Source organism: Hordeum vulgare, chromosome 2H (assembly GCF_904849725.1).
Source record: "Hordeum vulgare subsp. vulgare chromosome 2H, MorexV3_pseudomolecules_assembly, whole genome shotgun sequence".
Classification (NCBI taxonomy): domain Eukaryota; kingdom Viridiplantae; phylum Streptophyta; class Magnoliopsida; order Poales; family Poaceae; genus Hordeum; species Hordeum vulgare.
The window spans coordinates 15,649,418-15,672,014 of NC_058519.1; the positions used below are offsets into that span (position 1 = coordinate 15,649,418).

General features: G+C 45.6%; 1 protein-coding gene across 1 annotated transcript; it reads right to left on the reverse strand.

The window, feature by feature from the left end:
* Window positions 1-17,972: 17,972 nt before the first annotated feature.
* Window positions 17,973-20,898, reverse strand: LOC123424475 (G-type lectin S-receptor-like serine/threonine-protein kinase LECRK3). The gene has a single exon (XM_045108094.1). It carries the CDS (start codon window positions 20,586-20,588, stop codon window positions 18,129-18,131), a length of 2,460 nt encoding a protein of 819 aa, XP_044964029.1. The 5' UTR covers window positions 20,589-20,898; the 3' UTR covers window positions 17,973-18,128.
* Between the last annotated feature and the right edge of the window lie 1,699 nt (window positions 20,899-22,597).

The window sequence follows — 22,597 nt, forward strand, 5'->3', positions numbered from 1 at the left end:
GGAGCAAAACATGTGGTTGGACATGTCCTCGACTCCTCCACCATGGCCCACACAGGATACACAAAATGACCAGGGCGGGTCCGAGATTCCTCTTCGTAACATTAGCCCCCCCCCCCCCCCCCCCCCGCAGGTTTGGATGGAGTACGCCTCCCACACCACCAGAGCGCCAAGGTAGACGTCGTGAGTGATGCAGAGCTCTTGCCCTTCTATCTATCACTGCAGACATGGCTATCTAATTATGTATGAGACATATGTCTATTTTATGTATGAGACATATTCATATCTATTTCTATGCTCAGTTGGTTCATCGCGGATAAATTGGCGGGAAACTGGATGGCAAATGAAATGGCATAAAAGTTAGGCGGGAAATGGAGGCGGCAAAATTTCCATGCAAAAAAAAATCATGCACCTATTGGCCTAGCCAACACCAACTAGCTTGGCTAGGCCAATAGGGACTAATTGGTGTTCAAAGAAATAACATCACATGCATATTATTTTTCGGGTGATTTCTATTGATGATTAATTTGTTCACCAAATTACAATCATATATGTCACACAAAATAACGTTACATGCATATTATGAAGTGAGGGCCATTCAAAGAAGGAAGGAACATGGAGAAATGAAAACTGTATTACATCAGAACCATGCCACCACATTGTTGATGGTTTAGAGATGGTACGCGTTCTATGCTACGATGGATGACAGATTTAACGTTGACCGCAAGACAACACAGTCTAACCACCAGAACTCGTCACATATAAATGATGAATCAAAAAGGCAACTTACTGGTATCACAAGCTTGTCATGGACTCACACATACATAGTGAGAGTTTTTTTTAGACGTACAAAGTGAGAGTTGATTCGAAGACTCTACAACATGGCGTGTAACTCTCTATATATATATCTCTTCATTCAATGTACCACCTTCATGCCTCCACCGATTTCATGATATTAAATGCCACTACTAGCTTAGCTATCACACCTGAGATTTTGGAGGAAACCGAATTCCACTTCACCATGCTTCGGTTTACATAACTTTTAATTGACAATACAAGGAAAAGAGGAAAATGGTTTTCTCAGTTGGTTGTCCAGAACCCACCCTGCTCGCATTTAGCGATGCATTGCCACGATAGACCGACTTTTATGGCTTTGAAATACAGAGGTCAATACAGCCATGGAAGGCTTGTTGAGCCTAGTGTTCACCATGGGACCGTATCACATTCCCTACTTCAATTGGAGCCCAACAGAATTTCAAAATAAATGTAAAGAACTCCGATGCATCAGCATCGTGATGGAGCTATGTTTTGAACCTGTTCAGTAGAGAGTTTTAATGTACTTCTTTTAATTCGGTAGAAAGTTTACATTTTGGATCAAACGGCTTATATTTACTTCATACTTTAGCACTGTGTAAGTTGGATGATCAGGGTTGTCCAATGAACATGTACTCCTCAATCACCCACTGGTGTACTCACCTCTAGTAGAAGAAACAGTGGACTGAAAGAAAAAAAATATGCAAATAATATATTAAAAAACATTATCTCCGGCGAATAAAATCTCCAATCGTCGCTTGTTTCTTGGTGGATGCGATATTTGTTAGTCTTTGGTGCGATATTTCTTTGGTATTCGGCGCGGACATTCGGCACCCCTTCATCGATGGATAGAAGTAGCGACTAACGACAGATGTTTCCAAGATGAAGGCTTCAGACATACTGATGTATTACTTTATAAGGTCTTTGTGAATAATTAATAAAGCGACCGCATGCATCTAAGCAGATGCAGAGGCCGGAGGTCATCCTTCTTTTCTAAAAAAATGTACCATGTCCCCGACGTAAGTAAGAAAAATTAAAGTTAAAAATACTAGCCCTCGACCCAAAAAGTTTCATACATGAGTCTTCGTGATTTATTGTTGAACAATCATTGTGCAAAATATATCCATGTATGATTTGTATAAAAGCGCATGTTTCTGTAAAATTTTCCCAAAATAATATTAGAAATTCTATCATAAGTACTTACATCATCTCTAACCGAACTCTCAAAAAGGACTAACTCCTTAAAATATTCTGTTTTGAGCAGTTTAGAAATACCTAACAGAACTCTTAATCATTTAACTCGTCAAAAAAATTAGGAGTTAGTTCAAATAATCTCCAACGCCCTCTCAATTTGAGCACCCACCAACAATTCTGAGATGAAGATTCCCTCTCCTCCGTTTATTGCTCCTCCCCTTCTAGCTAGCCTCCACCACCAAATGCCATCGCGCGCGGCAACCACACGAGGCCCTGATTCCAATGAGAATGGAACCACCGACCACCTTTGCAAGGTTGCTATCCCGCCGGTGCCAAGGAAGCGTGTCATTGCCCATGTCAAGGAAGCGGCTTGGGACTAAGACTGATGTGTGATCCACCATGCTGTCCATGAAGGCTGGCGGCAAGTTCGTGTTATCCACAAAGATGATCGTCCGCTTTCTGGTTGTTTCGATCAATGACAAGCGGATGAGGAAGCCAACACCAACAAGGTTCTCGACGAGGCATTAGTGAAGATGGTGAAGAAGCCACCCATGCTAACGCCTTCTCCACAACGTGGGACTTCCACGTCTTCCCCTCCATCTCCGGCTAGCCTCTTTCCTCCTTCACTGCCTTACTTGCACCAGAATCAGGGCCAGTCTTGGGGCTTTGGGTGCTCAGGGCGAAACTAAAATCGAAGATCCTTAATATACTTAGGAGATATGCCCAAAAAAAAACCGTTCAAGTCCATTCAAAAGCAAATAATAAATAATGTATACACATATGAGCTTAAAAAAATCGACCATTTTAAGATGCATCGTTATAAATCCCATCCAATAATTTCTTTTCAATGCATAAAATTGCAGAGTCAGTACTTGTAAGATGAGATAACAGTGCCAAAATTTATGGTAACGGAAAGTAATTTAAACTAGTGAAAATCACTGGAACATATGAATTCTATAAATCACTAATGAATTACATATGTACGAAGCCCAAAAGAACTCACAAAATTCTTCTCTGCTGTATTCGTGACATGGGCTCATGGAGAGTGATTGTCGATTGCCACCGGGCATCTCTGCGGCATGTTGGCTCATGTTCGCCTGTTCCTGGCGGCCGATGCGATGTAGGCGCTGCGAAGAGTCGATGGTTACGCGGGCGGGGTGCCACAAGGCAATCAAGCAATATTAGGCAAAACAAAGGTCACCAAACCGTCGCGCGCCGTATGCCAGCACCTGCGATTCATCCGTCTCAACATTGCGCTTTTGTGATTGGTGTGTGCCGGTCTCGATTCCTAGAATCATGGTCCGGGGAAAGCAGCGATTTTGGATCCCTTTGGACCGAGGGCGAGGCGGGTTCCCTAGGGTTCCCCCTCCTCCCGGCGGCGGCGGCCGCCGCCGGCCGGCCCCGCCCCCCTCTCCCTCTCCGAGTGGCGAAGGCAGGAATAATTTTTTGATGTGGCGAAGCTTATCAAGAAGAAATACATGTATACTGCAGCTGTCTAAAAATTCATTGAAAAATAAGTCTAAAATTAAAGTACTATTGGTTTCGCGTGCATGTTCTCGTGTTTTTGTTCCGTGGAGTTTACATCAGCCCCACAAGGTAGTCAGCCTTTTTTCTCAGAATTAGCAGCTAGTCAGCTACGTACTAGTACCATTACCATGCTCAACAGGTAGATATATTAGCTTCAGATTTTAGGTGTGGCAGATGTCATGCCTTGCCAGATAGCTAGATCCGCCACTGCCCTCTCCCCCTGCTCCCCTCCCACTCCGCCGCCCCAGGGGCCCCGAATCCGCGCCCCCTCTCCCCTCCTCCCCTCTCGCGACATGGGCCGCGCCCCCAACCTCCTGCCCGCTCACCCCTCCCTTCCCTCCCTCCTCCTGCCGTCGCCGGTGCGCCGCGCCGGCCCTTGGTCGGGCGGCCCCGGTGGCGGCGGGACTCCGGCCTTTCCCCTCTTGGCTCGGGTGGCGCGGGGCAGCCCGAGGCCTGGTGGTGCGTCTCAGCGGCCCGGCGTGGCGGCGGGGCTCCTCCTGGTGCGGCGTGGATGGTCTCGGTGGCGGTGGTGTTGTCGTTGGTGGCTGGGTAGCGGTGGCAGCGATCCGGCCCTTCAGGCCCAGATCTAGACCCCCGGGCCCGATCTGGGTCTGGTCGGGTCTGCCTCGTCGCCTCTAGTTGGTTTGGGGTGCGACTCGCGACGGGGATGACAGCGTTGACATCGCACCGCTGCAGCGTGATGATGGGAGCTTCACGAGCTTGCCCATGCCCGACTGAGCTTTTGGGCTGCATGAGGGTAGCGGCGGTGGCGGCCTACGTGCAGCAGCACGGCAGCGGGGACTTTACGAGCCCCGGGACTTGGCCGGCGCTCGGCCGGGCCTTCTTGGCCTGGTGTGTCCTGGCTGCTGTGTCCGGTCGGCACCCGCCGATGGTGGTGGAGGACGCCCTCCGGGGTGGCTGCGCTGCTGCTACCCTTCGGTTCCAATGGTTCGGTGTGCTCTCGTCGTCGTGTCCGGACGGCGACCGTCTTGGACGGTGGAGGTAGTCCCCTCCCGTGTGGTTGTCCCCCTGTCAGAACGTGTCTTCGGGTGGTTCGCCTTAGACTGACCGGCCTTGCTACGTTGACCATGGTGAGTCGACGGTGATAATTGCAAGACCGAGGTGGCGTTTGTTGGTGGATAACATGCTTAGTGGTGCGTCTCTGATTGTCCGGGGGGTGGTGGGCTTGGGGTCGGGAGAAATCCTTGTCTTTTGACACCGACATGGTGACGCTTGAGAGTGTCACCCTTCCTTCCTAAAGGTTGTCGGGTGTACCTCCTCCCCACGCCTCGGAGCGTATCGAGGGAAACCCTAGGACCTGTCCGGACAGCAGTGTCGTCGTCGTCATTATCCTTCGTGAAGGTGTTGTTTGGTACGCGATGGATCAAGATGCTTGGATCGTGGTGGGAATATTCCGGAGGAGACGCAGCGATTGCGGGTCATTATTGTTTTCGTTAAGCCGTCGGTGTTGGCATTATTTTCTCTTTCTTTTCTTTTTGGACGTGGATGTGTTGTTTTGGCCCAGCAATGGTTCCATGTTGTATCATGTGGTTGCTATATATATAGCGGGACGAAAGCCTATTTCAAGAGAATGATGGTCCGGTGGTCAACGTATATATCTACTATACGCTAGCTCTTGAACGGAAGGCGCACACCACTTGATAAGTTATATCAAAAATCAATGAACAATACAACAGAAGAAGCACGTCCTTTTTTTATATAGAATCTCCCCTAATAATAAAGTACGCAACGTTTCTGGCATCTGTCGTCGGTCATTTTGCATAAAAGCCCTTGCAGTTTCAGGTAATTAACCCGCAGTCCAATTTTAAGTCAGAACGAACCGTTTTTGTCATTTTGCAGAAAAGTCCTCACAATTTTAGATAATCAACCCGCGGTCCATCTTTTAGTTACAACCGAACCTTTTTTTTGTATTTTTCAGAAAAATCCCTGATATTTCAGATAATCAACCTGCCGTCCCTATTTAAGTCAGCCAAACCGTTTTTTTATTTTAACGAAAAAAACCCGGACTTTTTAGTTAATCAATCCATATTTTATCTAAAACAAAATTATCCATATCTTTTAAACCGTAACTCCAATTTCAACATGTTATATATGAAATTTGATTGAAAAATGTGTAGAATCTAAATAGGATGTTATTTTTAGCTGTTGAATACTTCTTAAATATTATTTTTGGTGCAAACTTAATCTGTAGTGCACGGTCCTTTTTTTCCTCTCTTTTCGGCGACCATACGAATTGCAATAAATATCCATTAAATTAAAATCAAATTGACAGGAAAGAAAACATCGTTAATCACACATGCACACTTTTGGAAAATCTCGTGGGAAGAAACAACATATTTCTCATCTTATTCCGAGTGATTGTACATTTAAACACGTTTTCGTTGTGTGAGAACTGAGGCCATCGTCGACAACACAAATGTGATGCCATGTGAAAATATATTGTGTTCAAAGCGTGTGTTATTTTCTCTTCCGTTGCAACGCACGATTTTTTTTGCTAGTATAGAACAAAACGTGTCTGACATAATGCCCGAAAGGTAGAAAAAAATCCTTTTATAGAAATAACATTACATGCATATTTATTTTTCAGGTGATTTCGGATGGTGATTAATTTCATCACCAAATTACAATCATATATATCACCCAAAAAAACGTTACATGCATATTATGAAGTGCAACCATTCAAAGAAGTACTTCCTCCGTTCCTAAATATAAGTCTTTAAATAGATTTCATTAGTGGGCTATATACGGATGTATATAGACATACTTTAGAGTATAGATTCACTCATTTTGTTCCGTATGTAGACTTCTAGTGAAATATCTTAAAAGACTTATATTTAAGAACGGAGGAAGTAAAAAACTTGGAAAAATGAAGACTGTATTACATCAGAACCATGCCACCACATTGTTGATGGTTTAGAGATGGTATGCGTTCTATGCTACGAAGGGTGAACATTTAACGTTGACCGCAAGACAACACAGTCTAACCACCAAAACTCGTCACATGAAAATGATGAATAAAAAGGCAACTCAATGGTATCACAAGCTTTTCATGGACTCACACATGCATAGTGAGAGTCTTTTTTTTTTTGAGACGTGGAGAGTGAGAGTTGATTCGAAGAGAACTAGTCGCATGAAAAAGAAGAAAGCTCTACAACATGTCGTGTAACTTTCTCTATAATATATCTCTTCCTTCGAGGTACCACCTTCACGACTCAACCGATTTCATGGTACTATTTGCCATCACTAGTTTAATTAGCTATCGCACCTGAGATTTTGGAGGAAACCGAATCCCATTTCACCATGCTTCAGTTTACATAACTTTCGATTCACGATACAAGGAAAAGAAGGAAATGGGTTTCTCAGTTGGTTGTCCACAACCGACCCTGCTCGTATTTAGCGATGCATTGCCACGACAGACCAACTTTTTTTTTAGGGGAAGACTACTTTGCTTTATTGATCAATAGTGAGGTTTACAGGTATAACAAGAGTATCAAAAGGTGGCAGTTACCTAGGGCGCTCCTGCGATTCCGCCGGCGACGACGGGGCTCCCTAGATCTCTTGCCCTAGTTTGAGACGGCGATCCCCACGATCCCGTCTCTCCTCTTTCTCCGCCGTTTCCATCCTTCTCCTCTCTAAGAGTCCACGCGCTGTTGGGTGTGTCATCCCCGAGATGGCGCAGGAAGTTGCAAACTCTGGAGTTCCCGTTCCAAGTGGTACCCGGGTACCTAGGGGAGTTCTATTGATCTGCACTTCGGATATTGCTGCCGGTGGTACATCGTCGTCTATGAAGGATCCTCGGTCTTCGTCTGCAGGAGACAACGTGGCTGCGATGCTTGATCGTGTAAACCTCACGACTCAGGAATCGTCAACGTTTATTATCGAGAAAGATGATGAACACTACCCAGGTTGTCCTCGTGGGCGATTGTCAGAAAGGTTCTGGCTCCTAACACCCTCCATATCTCAACGATCAGATCAGTTCTCAGGCCGGCTTGGGGTAATCCTAGGGGTCTTGAGTTCCATCCGTTGGGGCCGAATAGATTCATGGCTGAATTTGGGTGCAAAGCAGACAAAGATCGGGTGTTGATGGGATCGCCTTGGACGATTAGCAGGCACTGTATTTTGTTCAAGGATTTTGATCCAACCCTTCGTCCGAGTGATGTTCGTTTTGATACTCTGTCGTTGTGGGCTCATATTATGAATCTGCCTTTTGGATTTATGAATGATGTTCGAGGGAAAGCCTTGGCATCTAAGTTGGGCATGGTGGAGAAGATGGATGTTGATGACAAAGGTCGTGCATGCGGTGATTTCCTGCGTGTCAGGATCTCTGTTGATGTTAATCTTCTCTTGGCGCGATGTGTGTCAGTGTTTTCCCAGAAGCGGAATGCTACTGATGTTTACCAGGTGAAATACGAAAGACTTCTGTTATTTTGTTTCTCCTGTGGCTGTGTGGGGCACTCGTTCGTCATGTGTCCATCGCCGGGTGAACGTGATGTTGAGGGTCTCCTTCCGTACCACAGTTTAAGATTGTGTGTCCAAGATGACAGGAAGAAGATGCCGGTAGGAGCTAAATCAGGCCAGAACTCTTTTTCAAAGAATACTGCTCCGGGGTCTCGTGGTGGTGTACATGCATCGGTTAATATGCAGTCTAGGGTGCGTGGTAATGACATTGCGGGTGAGGGTATTCCTCCCCCGAAACCAAGGAAACCTAGAGCTACCCGGGCAAGGAAGGTTGCCACTTCTGATGTGAATATGAGGAGGTCTGATGGTTCGGCAGGTGATGCGTGTGCGGGGAGTCTTGCTACGTCTAGTGGGCAGAAGCGCAAGGAGTACCAGCCGATTGTGCCGGTGCAGCAGGATGTGCAGGAAACCTCTCCATTGCCTATGATTCTGGTTGGTAACAAGGGATCACCGGCCGATATTCAGACTACCATATCTGACGTTGGCCATCTTCCAGCTGTCGAGACTAATAAGAAGCAGAAAACATCTCCCTCAACTAGATCGGCGGATCAGGCAGCGGCTGCGGAGCAGCCCTGCCAGACGCAATGAGTCTCTTATGCTAGAACTGTCGAGGGCTTGGGTCGGACTCGACAGTTGGCGAGCTTCGCTGGTTAGTGAGGTTCTTCCGACCTTCCTTCCTATTTCTGTCAGAAACGAAGATGAAGGATTCTAGGGTTCAAAATTTCATGTGGTCTCTCGGATACTCGGGTAGTTTTGCTGTGAGCAGTGTTGGTCTCAGTGGAGGTCTCGCATTATTTTGGCAGCATCAATACACTTTCTCTCTTAAAGGTTTCAACTCTCATTTTATTGACGTGATTATAGCACAGCAAGATTGCGCCCTGTGGCGTGCGACTTTTGTGTATGGTGAGCCTCGCCGTGAGCTCCGTCACGAATTCTGGAGGTTGTTATCTTGGCTGTTGTCGGAATGGAGAGGACCATGGATTTGCTGCGGTGATTTTAATGAGGTTCTTTGCAGTGATGAACATATTGGGATTACTGATCGCTCGGATGCTCAGATGTCTCAGTTTCGTGACTGCTTGGATGAATGCGGTTTGGTAGATCTCGGGTTTGTTGGACCAAAGTTTACATGGAATAATAGACAGGCTGGTGATGATCTGGTGAGAGTCAGGCTTGATCGAGCTGTGGCCAATGGTGAATTCATGGAGCTGTTCAACAATTTCAAGGTGAAAAATGTCATCACCTCTACGTCTGACCATTTTGCAATTTCTATCAATCTATCTACCCTGGCTGAGGAGATGCGGGCAACTCCGGTGCAACAACAATTTCGGTTTGAAGCAGCTTGGCTAAGAGCACCAGAATATAGCGAAGTAATGGAAAAAGCTTGGGTTGATGGGCAGGATAATTCTTTGTCCCTTCAATCCACATGTGATAACCTAAGACGTCTTGCCGTTTCTCTTAAGAGGTGGAGTCATGTTTCCTTCGGATCTGTTCGTAAAGGAATTCTAAAATTAGAGCGTAAGTTGAAGGAACTTCGGTGTTCATCACAGCCTAATACTCTTGAGATACGAAGGACTGAGCAATCTCTATGTGAATTATTTGAGAGGGAAGAGGTAATGGCACGGCAAAGATCAAGAGTCGAGTGTCTTCCGGAGGGAGATAGAAATACTGCTTTCTTTCATGCACAGGCTTCAGCGAGGAAGCGTACCAATAGAATCACTAGTCTTTTCCGTGATGATGGATCCAAGTGTGAAGACATGGATGAGATCAAAGGTATGGTACACCATTTCTATGGTAATTTATTCAGTTCAGAGCCATGTCCTTTTGCTGCTTCTGTCCTTGATGCTATTCCTTGTAAGATCACTAATGAGATGAATGAGACTCTTTGCAAAGAATATACGGATGATGAAATTAAATCTGCTTTGTTTCAAATGGGTCCCACGAAGGCACCGGGTCCAGATGGTTTCCCGGCTCTATTCTATCAAACTAATTGGGATTTCCTGCAGAAGGAGATTTGTAATGTTGTCTGTAGTTTCTTGAATGGTGGAACCATACCCACTGGTTTTTGTGATTCACTGATTGTGCTTATTCCGAAGGTAAATAATCCACAACTTCTCAAGAACTTTCGGCCAATCAGTTTATGCAATGTCCTATACAAGATTGCCTCGAAGGTACTCTCAAACCGTTTGAATATTTTTTTCTGCCGGAGGTGATATCAGAAAATCAAAGTGCATTCATTCCTGGCCGCCTTATCACAGATAATGCTCTTATTGCTTTTGGAAGTTTACATACGATAAGATCTCAAAAAGTGAAAAAGCCTTATTTTGCCCTTAAGATCGATATGATGAAAGCTTATGACTGTGTGGAATGGAATTATCTTCGTGGATGCCTATCTCGTTTGGGTTTTGCTGAATCTTGGATACAAACGGTTATGAGGTGTGTTACTTCCACTCACTATGCTGTCCGGGTCAATGGAGATCTCACGGAGCCTGTCATACCAACCAGGGGTATTCGTCAAGGTGATCCAATCAGCCCATACCTTTTTCTTCTTTGTACTGAAGGGTTGTCATGTCTGCTTAAACAGCATGAAGACCAAGGAGTGCTACATGGTAATAAAAATGGTCGACTTGGTCCTGCTATTTCACATTTACTGTTCGCAGATGACAGCATTTTCTTTGCAAGAAGTGACAGGAGAAGTGTGGAGGCTTTGAAAGAAACACTTCATCTATATTGTCAGGGGTCGGGGTCAAAAGATTAATCTGGATAAATCTTCTATTTTCTTTGGTAATGGTTGCCCAGAGGTGATCAAGAATGAGTTTAAACATAGTCTGGTTGTTTTTAATGAGTCTCTCCAGGATTCATATCTTGGTATGCCAACTGAAGTGGGGCGATCACCTACAATGACATTCATATATTTGTATGATTGAATGTGGCAGCGCATCAATGGTATGTTTGATCGACCTTTATCTAGAAAGGGAGTGGAGATCTTATTAAAGTCTGTGATTCAGGCAATTCCTACATTTGTGATGAGTTGTTTCCGTATACCTGTTGGTACATGTGAGCAAATGAGGAGAGCTATCTCTGATCAGTGGTGGGGTTGTGCTAATGGTAAAAGGAAAATGCATTGGAAATCTTGGGATTGGCTGACATGTCCAAAATCTATGGCAGGACTGGGCTTCAGAGATATGTGCATGTTTAATCAAGCAATGTTAGGCAAACAATGTTGGCGTTTACTCACAGAACTAGATTCTCTGTGTGCGAGGGTTCTTAAAGGACGTTATTTCCCAAACTCTGATTTCTGGGATGCAAAATGCCCACGATCTGCTTCCTACACATGGCGGAGTATTCTTCATGGTATGGAGCTGGTCAAATCTGGAATCCGTTGGGGTGTGGGAAATGGTTCTACAATCAAGATTCAAGAGGATAATTGGATCCCGAGCTTGAATTCTCAGGTCTTGCATTTGCTTTCTACTATCTCGGCTGGCCAGAAGGATAATTCTCTTTTTGTCGAGGATGGGTTGCATTGGAATGAACAGCTAGTTCGGTCAATCTTCTATGCTGCAGTTGCGGAACAAGTGCTTCAACTTCCTATCAGTCGTTTTGGTGACAGTGATTTTGTTTCGTGGCCTCATACTCGTTCTGGTACATTTTCCGTCCGTTCAGCATATCATTTGGCTAGAATGACAAAGGTTTATTCATCCCGCGGTATCACATGCCGTGGTATGTCCTCTAATCTACAATGCGAAGCCAGTTCTTGGAACAAAATTTGGGGATCAAGGCACTGGGGAAAATGTTAATTACTCTTTGGAGGTTTGCCCATGATTGCCTCCCATCTGGGATGCAGCTTCACCGGAGGCATATTCCTACATCTAAGGTTTGTGTCCATTGTTCTGTTGATGAGCGTGTTGAACATGCTTTGCTTTTTTGCCCATATGCACAAGCTGTTTGGTCTGATATCAAAGATTACTTCGACGTGCATCTTTGTCGGCATGGATTTACAAGTTGCAAATCATGGATTTTTGATTTCATGGCCCGATGCGATGACCTTGCAGCTACAGTTTTAGCAGTCACATGTTGGCATATTTGAGATGCTCGTAACAAACTCAGAGAAGAAAAATATTCACCAGCACCCGTCTAGTCTTGCTATGAAAATCAAAGCATATGTTGACATGATTGTGGAGCACTTGTTCATTAACAGACCTAACCATAGGCGTGAACCCTCTTCAACAACATCTTGGGTTCTGCCGCCGGTAGGTAAAGTGATGATAAATGTTGACGCTGCTCTCTTTTCCAATACCAGGAGCATGGGGGAAGGTGTAGTGATGCGAGATCATTTGGGTGCTTGCATTGTTTCCTACGGTATTGGTGTTCCTGAAGTTTACAATCCTGAGCTGGCAGAGGCAATTGCTATCAAGAGAGGCTTGCTATTTGCTTTGGATGAAGGTATCCAGGAGGTTGTTCTCACTTCAGATTGTTTGACAGTGATTCAGCGTATCAATTCGTTGGTCATGGATCAATCTCTTTGTGGTCCTGTGATTCAGGACATCAAGCATCTTAGAACTTCTTTCAGTACTAGTTCTATATTTCATGTGCGCCGAGAGCAAAATGTTTCTGCACATTTGTTGGCTAGATCTTGTAATTAGCTAGGGTGTTCTTTTTGGCGTGGTGTGTCTCCCGAATGCATCCGGGAATCTATTTGTATGGACATTATGCCATAATATATAAAGTGGTGTGTTATCAAAAAAAAGAGTATCAAAAGGTTGCAGGAGCCAAACATGGGGTCCCTCCCCTAGGTGCAAAGCATGTCTAGCTAAACTATGAGCTTCCGTATTCGACAAACGTCCTTCGTGGCTGAAAGAGATAGCTTGGAAATCGTTGCCTCCATCCTTGATTTCCTTGATAATTGGAGCCGTAATGCCGTTAGTTCCAGAATTAATATCCTGGACCGCTTGAAGACAGTCCGATGCTATGGCGATCTTCTGAAGGAGTAGATCCCTGTCCAGTGCAAGGGCCTCGCGACATGCCAAAGTTTCCAAGATTTTGGGATCAGTTAGTCCATGGAAGACTATCGCTGACGACCTAAGGTATTTGCCTTGTCCATCACGACACACCGCATTCACAACGCCAATCGGGGGCATACGGCAGGCTGCACCATCCACATTGATTTTAGCACAGCCCGGAGGAGGCGGAGTCCATCTTCTTGCAGGAATCGGCGTGGCGGGGTGTTGCCTGACCGACTGTAGATTCATCGATTCGATAGCTTCAAGCCCTTCTATATACCTGTTGACAAAGTAATGGGTCGCCAAAGGGCTATGGTGTTCCCCTTCATGAATGAGCCGCCTTCGAGATGCCCAGATCACCCACAGGGTCACTATCATCCTGAGTAATTCCTTTGCAGAAACTGATGTGAACATGCTAAACATCCAGGACCTCGCATCCGGTTTCGCCGTCGCGAGCATATGTTCAACCAACTCTGGTTCCGCCAGAGCCCATACGCACCGTGCCATGGTGCAGTGTACGAGGGAGTGGTGTCAGGAATCTTCAGCACCGCATATAGCACGACACGAAGATGCAGCCATATGCCGATGGTGGTGAACATCCGATGTGGGGAGTGAAGTTTGCGCCAACCGCCACATGAAGATTTTGATTTTTGAAGGCACTCGGATCCTCCAAAGAGTCTCCCAGCCCTTCTTCTCTCGACTGGTATCTGCAGGGCCTCCGCGTCCCTCCAGCCAAGCCTCACGTCAAAGCTTTGTTGTGATGAGCATCCGATAACAAGATCGGACCGTGAATTCGCCCTTTGTTTCCTGAGACCAAGCCCAATAGTCGTCGTATTGTCGGGTGCACAGAGGAATATTCAAAATAACTTCAGCATCAATTGGCAAGAAGGTTGTGTTGATCAGTTCCTTGTTCCATCTTGCAGATGTGTTGTCAATAAGCTCTAAAACAAATTCTGGCCGGTGCGGATTTAGGCATGCAATCGGTCTCATGGATGCTTCTTTGGGGAGCCAATTTTGGTTCCAAATACTTGTCCCATTGCCATCACCAATCCTTCTAATAAGTCCTACTTTGAGAGTCTCCTTCCCTTCCACTATGGCCCTCCAAATCTGCGACGGATTGTGGCCTACTTCAGCATCAAGAAACTCAGTAGCAGGGAAGTATCTTGCTTTCAGAATTTTGGCACTCAGGGTTTCCGGGGATTGTAAAATGCGCCATGCTTGTCTCGCAAGGAGAGCCAGATTGAAAAGCTCAATATCCCTAAAACCCAGGCCGCCATCATATTTGGGTCGGGTCATCACTTCCCACGATACCTAGCATGTTTTCCTTTCACCATTTTTGCTGCCCCACCAAAACTTGCGAATGATAGAGTTGATGTGTAGACATAGGCCTCGGGGCAGTTTAAAATATGCCATTGAAAAGACTCGGACAGCTTGTGCTACAGATTTAATTAGCACTTCTTTTCCTCCCGAAGAGAGGATTTTCTCCATCCAACCTTTCACCTTGTTCCATACTCGTTCCTTTAGATATTTGAAGGCCCCATTTTTGCTACTACCCACATCCGTAGGCATTCCCAGATACTTTTCATTCAAGCTTTCATTCTGAATGTTCAGTGTAGTCTTGATAAGCTCTCTTACCTCGGGTGTGCATCCCTTGCTAAAGAACACAGAGGACTTTGCATGGTTGATTCTCTGTCTCGATACCAGACAATAAGATTCCAACAAGGAAGATACCAGAGTAGCACCCTCACTACTAGCTCTGAAAAACAACAGACTGTCATCTGCAAAAAGTAAGTGACTAACCGGTGGAGCCGTTTCAGCCACTTTGATTCCCTTAATAGGCGATGACTCATTCTGACTTTTATGAGGCACGAAAGGCCCTCTGCTGCTAACAAGAAAAGATAAGGGGATAGCGGATCTCCTTGTCGAATTCCTCTTGTGGGTGTAAATTGCTCAAGTTTATTTCCATTGAATAAAACAGAGAATTTAACTGAGTTCACCATCCTCATTATTGTATCCATCCAAACTGGTTCGAACACCAGCTTGGTCATGATAGCTTGCAAATAACTCCATTCTAGGCGGTCGTATGCTTTCATCATATCCAGTTTCAGCGCACAAAACCCATTGTTCTTAGACCTGTTTCTTTTCATAAAATGAAGGCATTCATAGACATAAATAATATTATCAATAATTAACCTTCCCCCCCCCCCCCCCCACAAAGGTTGATTGCTCTTCAGATATAATCTCCGACAAAAGGGATTTCAATCTGTTTGCTAGAACTTTGGATGAGATCTTGTAAATAACATTGCACAAGCTTATAGGGCGAAAGTGTGAAAGTTGCGTGGGGCTTGTTACCTTTGGTATTAGAACCAGAATAGTATCATTCACCGCTTCCCCCCCCCCCCCCCCCCACACAGAATTTTTAGAATGATCGTAGTGATCTCATCGCCACATATGTCCCAATGGCTTTGAAAGAAATGCGCCGGGTACCCATCAGAGCCCGGCGCCTTAGTAGGCGCCATCTGAAAAAGAGCGAGCTTAACTTCATCTTTTGTGTAATCATCAGTCAATTTCTGGTTCCTTATTGGGGTAACCTTCTGAGGAACACTTTGAAGCACCTCATCCATGTTCTGTGTTCCCTCTGACATGAAACGACCGTGGTAGAAATCGGTCACCATGGCCACCATATCCTCAGGTTTCTCCACTGTGGTACCGTCCTCCCTCTTGAGCGATTTGATTTGATTTTTCCGTCTGCGAGCTTGCTTGCTCGTAAATGGAAAAAAATTTGTATTCTTATCCCGCTCAGCAAGCCATGATATACACCACAGACCAACTTTTATGGCTTTGCAATAGAGAAGTCAATACAGCCATGGAAGGCATGTTGAGACTAGTTTTCACCGTTGGACCGTATCACATTCCTTACTTCAGTTGGAGCCCAACAGAGTTCCAAAAATAAATCTGAAGAATTCCAGTGTATTAGCATCGTGATGTAGCTATGTTTTCATCCTGTTCAGTTGATAGTTTTAATGTACTTTTTTTTTTAATTCGGTAGAATGTTTTCATCCTGGATCGAACGGCTGAGGTTTGTTTGATACTTTTGCACTGGTCGATCAGGGCCGTCCAATTAACATGTGCTGCTCGATCAGGCACTCTGTAGTCTGTACTCACCTCCAGCAGAACGGATAGTATCTCCAGCGAATAATAAAATCTCCAATCGCCCGCTTGTTTCTCGGCCGCTCCGCTTCCGGTGGACGCGGCGGCGCGTCGCCGACTCGCCGGGGCTGCCCTGCCCTGCTGTGGTACATCTCTTTCTCCCCATCTGTATGCCCCCAATCCTGCCGCTCTCCGTCTGAGTTCCGAGATCTGTTTTTTCTTATTTGTGGATGCACCACGCGTGCGGGAGAATCAGAGGTGAAGCAGCTGCCCCTTCATGCTGCTGAATCCCGCTCTGGCGACGGGGAGTGGAGAGCCCTTCGATTTGGGCGTTGGGGGAATTTTTAGTTTTTATCACCCCCTAATTTCGGTGAAATTCAGAGAGTGAGTGGAAGTAGTATATATGCTGCTGGTTGCTGACAATCTGTCGAAAATAAGACGTTTGTTTGTTTTACTATGGGCAATGTACCAATGTAGCCAATCATTGTCTGCATTACAGAGTATTCTCCACTAAACAAAAAATACTCCCACTGATTGACAGTGCAGAGTATTCCCCAATAATACTGTCCACTAATACAGAGTATTCTCACTAATTCCCCACTAATGCTGTCCACTAATACCAGCACATTTCGGCGTTTGTTTGTTTTGAGCGTATTGACAGTGCAGAGTATTGCCCACTAATACATCTGTGGCTAATTACTGTCTGCTTTACTATAGGTATTCCCCACTAATTCGGAGAGTATTACCCTCTGAATTTTGACAGTGCAGAGTAATAATTTTCATTTTATTTTTATTTTTTTGGAGAATACGATGTTGTTCTGAAAGTTGTCGAAATATGCTGGTAATAACATTTTTCTTGATTCATCGCCTGCGCATTAGCAAGGTCTTATGGGATGTTCGACACCAGAACATACCTATTCACACCTGACTCTATTAAATCGTTGGGATATAATAGATATAATTACGGATCTGAATGCAGACATCGATGCATTTTCTTAAGATACAGAACTATTATGCTTCACCCAGTTCACTACAGAGTAATAATGTACTCTTTTTTTTAATTCGATACAATGTTTTCATAATGGATCAAACGGCTGAGATTTGCTTCATACTTTAGAACTGTCTAAGTTGGATGATCAGGGCCGTCCAGCAGAACCAGTCGCCCGGAAGAAGAAAAAAAATGCAAAAATATATATTAAAAGAAAACGTTATCTCACGCGAATAAAATCTCCAATCGCCGCTTGTTTTTCGACCGCTCCGCTTCCGGTGGATGCGGCGGTGCCTCGCCGGGCTGCCCTGCCCGGCCCTGCCTGTGTACGTCTCTTCTCCCCATCTCTATGTCTCGAATCGTACCGCTCCCCTTCTCAGTTCCAAGATCTCGAACTGGCGACGGGTATTTTTACGCCCCTAATTTTGGTGAAATTCAGTCGCTGAGTCTGAGTTGAAGTACTTATGCTGCTGTTTGCTGGCAATCAGTCCAAAAGAAGGCGTTCGTTTGTTTTACCATAGGTAATGCACAAATGCAGCTAATTAATTTCTGAATTATCCTTCAAAAAAAAAAATATCACTCTCTGAATTCTCTGAATTACCATAGGTAATGCACAAAATGGATTCAGTCATACGAATACAGATACAGATGCATTTTCTGAAGAAGAAGAAGAAGAAAAGATACAGAAGTATTATGGTGCTATCTGCTGCTGCTGGACGTAAGTGCCGGAAATACAAGGTAGCCATTATTCTTCAAACTATTATCGAATTTTGAAGAAGATAACATACAGATGCATCAATGATGCTATTTGTTCAGCTAAACATGAGTGCCTGAAATGCTATATTTACCATTAATTCTGAAGCATCAATAGAATACAGTATTGCATAATCTTGCTTCATGCTACAACTTATTTGTTAACAAGCAGGCACAAGTGAACTGATGAAAGGAATACAGTATTGCATAATCATGCTTCATGCTACAACTTATGAAAGCGAACTGATGAAGGAAGAGGGATCCGGAGGCGTGGGGATCTGCACTGCTCCATCAAGCATCTGTGTCACTTTAAGCATGGTTGGCCGCATGGTCGGCTCCTCCTGGAGGCACCAAAGGGCTACAGCCACGAATCGCTCTGCCTTTTTGATGTTGAAGTTTGCCTCATCGTCGCCTTCCACCAGCAAGTCGATCCTCCCGCACCTGTAACAGTCGTTTGCCCAGTAAGTCAGTATCGCCTGCTCTTCATCGGCGATCTCTAGCTCCACATTCCTTCTGCAGCATACAAGCTCCAGCAGGATCACCCCAAAGCTGTAAACATCGACTTTGGAAGTGATCCCTATGTTCTTGAACCACTCTGGAGCAACGTAACCTCGAGTACCCCGGATGCCGGTGTTTGTCTGTGTCTGATTGGCTCGAAGAAGCTTCGCCAGGCCAAAGTCTGCAATCTTCGCCATAAAGTTGGCATCAAGAAGGATGTTCTGTGGTTTTATGTCGCAGTGGATAATCTGTGTGCTGCACTCCTCGTGCAAGTAGAGCAGCCCTCGTGCCACTCCAAGTGCAACTTGCACACGGAGGTTCCAATCCGGCCGAGCATCACCGAATAGGAATTCGTTGAGCGAGCCATTGGTCATGAACTCATAAACTAGCAGTCGGTGAGTTCCCTCACTGCACAAACCAAGCAGCCTGACCAAGTTCTTGTGAAACGTCTGCCCGATGGTTTGCACCTCCACCATGAACTCCTTCTCAGTCTCTTGCTGGAGTTTTTCAATTTTCTTGACCGCAATGCTGGTAGCATGCTCATCTTGCAGCTGTCCTTTGTACACGGTACCAGAGGCACCGCTGCCAAGCACCTCACGGAAACCACTAGTTGCCTTCTCCAGATCATTGTAAGTGAAAATCTTTGGGGGCAAGATAGAACTACCTGACGGTTGCGGTGACTGGAGTTTCTTCTTGGAGGTTATGGAGATACCGCAGTAAGTGCCGAAGAGCAGAATACTGATCAGGAGAATGTTTACCAATACAGAACCCCCAAAAAACAAGGAACTCCCAAGAATCCAATACTTCTTGTCCTTCTTCCATTTGCTAGAGCCAGTGTTCTGGGACTGTGAATTGTTGCCCCTCGGCACCTTGATAAGAACTGTCCTGTCTACACTTTCCGCCATATACCCATTTGATAAAGGGAGCTTTTTCTTCCAGCAGGTATTTGTGCTTGGCTGAAAGACGGCTGTGGCACAGAAGCAATCAATCACACACAGCCTCTGGCACTCGTATACGTCGATGGGGCTGTATTGCTCATAGTCAGATTCAGGCCAATCAACACTATTGACCAGAGTCATCTCAAACTGTGCCCTTGCTGCTTCCTCATCAAGGTCACAGCTTTGTGGCACAAAGTCAGGCCTGCACCCTTTGTACTGCCTCTCCTCGTCGAAGAATTCGTAACGTTGTGGGCATTGGCAGCTTGTCTGATTCTTGGTGCCATCAATGGTGCAGTAGCTGTTGAAGCCGCATGCACCACTGCCTGCCTTTACCTTCACTCTCTGGCAGATGTTCTGGGGAATTGAGCTTACTGACGTCCATTGCGAGGTCCCTTGGCCTCTCATCTTTCTGCTCTTTGGGTACAGGTATTGCCGAAATACACCGTCTGGATCAAGCGTGGCACGATGAAAGAAATCACCCTGTGTGTCCATCGAGTACCCCTCTGCCGAAGTGATATTGATCTGTGTGCCATTTATCAAGGTGAAGTATACCCTGCCTGTTTCATTGAACACCAGCTGTGAGCCGTTCCCAACCGTGTTAGATGCCCAGTATGCATTGTACCGAAGTGTAGAATGCTCGGCGATTGGATAAAACACAAGATTACCATCAGTTTGCACAGCTAGGAGAAACCGGCCATTGGAGTAGTCTGTGGCGATGAGACGGCTTCTGAGTACCTTGTCCTGCTGACCCACAGAAAGCACTTGTGTGGGCAGGATGGTATCAGCCGGGAAATCAAAGCTCTCCCACTTTGCTTTGCCATCTACACCGACAAGCATGAAGTTGCCTGTGTCGAGCATTCTGGCGTAGGCCACAGCAGGAACCGGGGGGCTCCAGACCTCATCACCAGATGGGTTGCGAAGCGAGAGCAGCCCATCAGCGGTGAGCCGCAGTACAGAACTGGATGGCACTTGAACCGGAGACTCTTGACCGTCGGAGCTGCTCTTGGCGTACCAAACGACAGTCTCTCCATGGATCCTGTTGAACCAGACGGCGAGGAGGTACAAGGAGGAGTTACCTTCTATTTGTCGGAAACCAAACGCGAAGTCGCCGGAGGGCGAAAGCCATGAGCTGGTTGGCCCCTGGGGCGTCAAGGAGGAGCCTCGAGTGATGTTCACTTGTGCTTGGGCAGCAGATGAAACCCCCAGCAGCAGTAGCAAGAACTGGAGGAAACACCATGGGAGGCGAGGTGCCATTGCTTTTTTGCTTTGGTTGGTGCCTCTACTGATGAGAGCAAAGGTTATGCCCCTTGGAGAATGGCACTTAACAGTGGCCAGTCATGACTCATGACGCGTCTTCTTCGTGGAACAGCGTGGCACATGGAAAATCATGCCCATGAATTGGATTTTGTGTGGAACAGTCTATGAGGCTGGGGTTGAATTGGTCGATTCCCTCTCCCTGTTAGTGACATTTTGTTGTCATGCACAGAAAGGTCTCCGTGCTGACTGTTAAACTTGAAGCATGACAAAGCGGAAAAAAGTATTATTTCTGAATGCTTTTCCCTCTATTACAACCGTTCCGAGCTTTCTAGAATGATTGTTTCGTCTTTACCAAATTACCGTTAAGATATATTTTAAATAAGAAGTGCCAATCTGCTTACAGAATTATTTATGAACTGAGAAAACACTGAAATTTATTTGTCCCTCGATACAGAAGGCGTCTTCGGTCAGTCTGAACACTAAATCCTGATAAAAGTTTCACTAATTCTTGCCATCATCTCCTACTTGCCTATTATGATTTTTCTCACTTAGGCATCTCATGGCATTCAAGAGTTTCAGTTGACTTGACTTGACTTGGCATGGGACAGCTGGTCACCCGCCAAACTCTGTAAAGAGGACGGCAGCAGTAGGCTAATAATCTACCAGCAACAGGTCAGTGGCATTCAACTGCTCAGCTGTGACCAGTGGCATGGACTCCTTTTCTATGATTGGGGGGATGCATCTGACTGTGAAATGCTTCATCTTTTGGCATCGAGTCCTTTTCTAAGTTACAATTGGTGTTTCCGTGAAGGCGGGGGCACAAGGATTGGACCCATTGGTCAACCGGAATCGTGGAGATTATTGTTGGAGGAGTAACTCTCAAGGCGGTACGCGGAACACTCAACTCCCCTTGCCCACGCCTGAATTTCTGAAGAAATGATTTCATTTTTAGTAATTTGTGGTTAGTAGGATTTCTGTTTTTTCAGGGAAATTTGGTTTCATATCTTGGATTCATTTTTCTACTAGGGAAACTTGAATTGGAAAGCTTATCTGGTGAACGTTTGCTCGGAGCGTTTTCCGAGCGAACGCCCGCCACAGCCTTCGGATTCAGGTCTGACGGACGGCATTTTTTGAGGGAAAAAAAGTTGCCTTATAAGTAAAGAACAGCCATGTGCGCCTGATAAAATTGCCAGGCAACGTACTCTGGAAACTGCCAGCTGGGGCGTTCGGAAATGCCATGTCTGGCAGCGAACGTTCGCCCCCTATTGAGGTCCTGAATCGGTCAGTTGCTGTTACATGCTTCTTGAGAGTTGCTACTGTTGTGAGATTTGTAGAATAATTGTTTTGCATTTCCCGAATCACCATTACGGTGCATTTCTCTTTATTAAATGAGAAGTGCCAATCTGGTTCCAGAAATGTTTGTTCAGAGGAGTCCATGAAGAAAACACTGAAACTTATTTGCCCCTTGACACACAAGAACTCTGGATCCTGGAGAAAAGTTTGCACACTACTGGCTCTCATTTCGTACTCCCGAAAATTCGATGTTCTATGGGATACGCTTCTCACTGCATCCAAGAGTTTCCATTGACTTGAGCTGGTCACCTTTGCTATACACCACTAGAAAATTTGATTAGCGACGATGGACTGCTCAGCTGTGTGGTCAGTGGGATCAGCTCTGACTGTGACGTGTTTACACTGCATTGGTGCTTCCGTGAAGGTAGGGGTACAATGACTCGACCACATTGGTCACGATGGAGATAACAGCCCTATGTCTCGTGCTCCGAAGAAGCTTTGTTTTATCTGTCATGGACATGAGTTATAGGGTATAGAGAGAGTTAGAGCTACCGGGAAAGAATGAGCCCGCCCAGGGAAGAAGAAGCTGGTCCTTAGCTATGTGGAGGGGTGGCTTATATAGAGTGCGCCACCCCTCACCTCTTATATTACAAGATGGGGCATTGATGCCATAATGTCAGTCCACTACAGACACTCCTCTATGCTTCGACTGC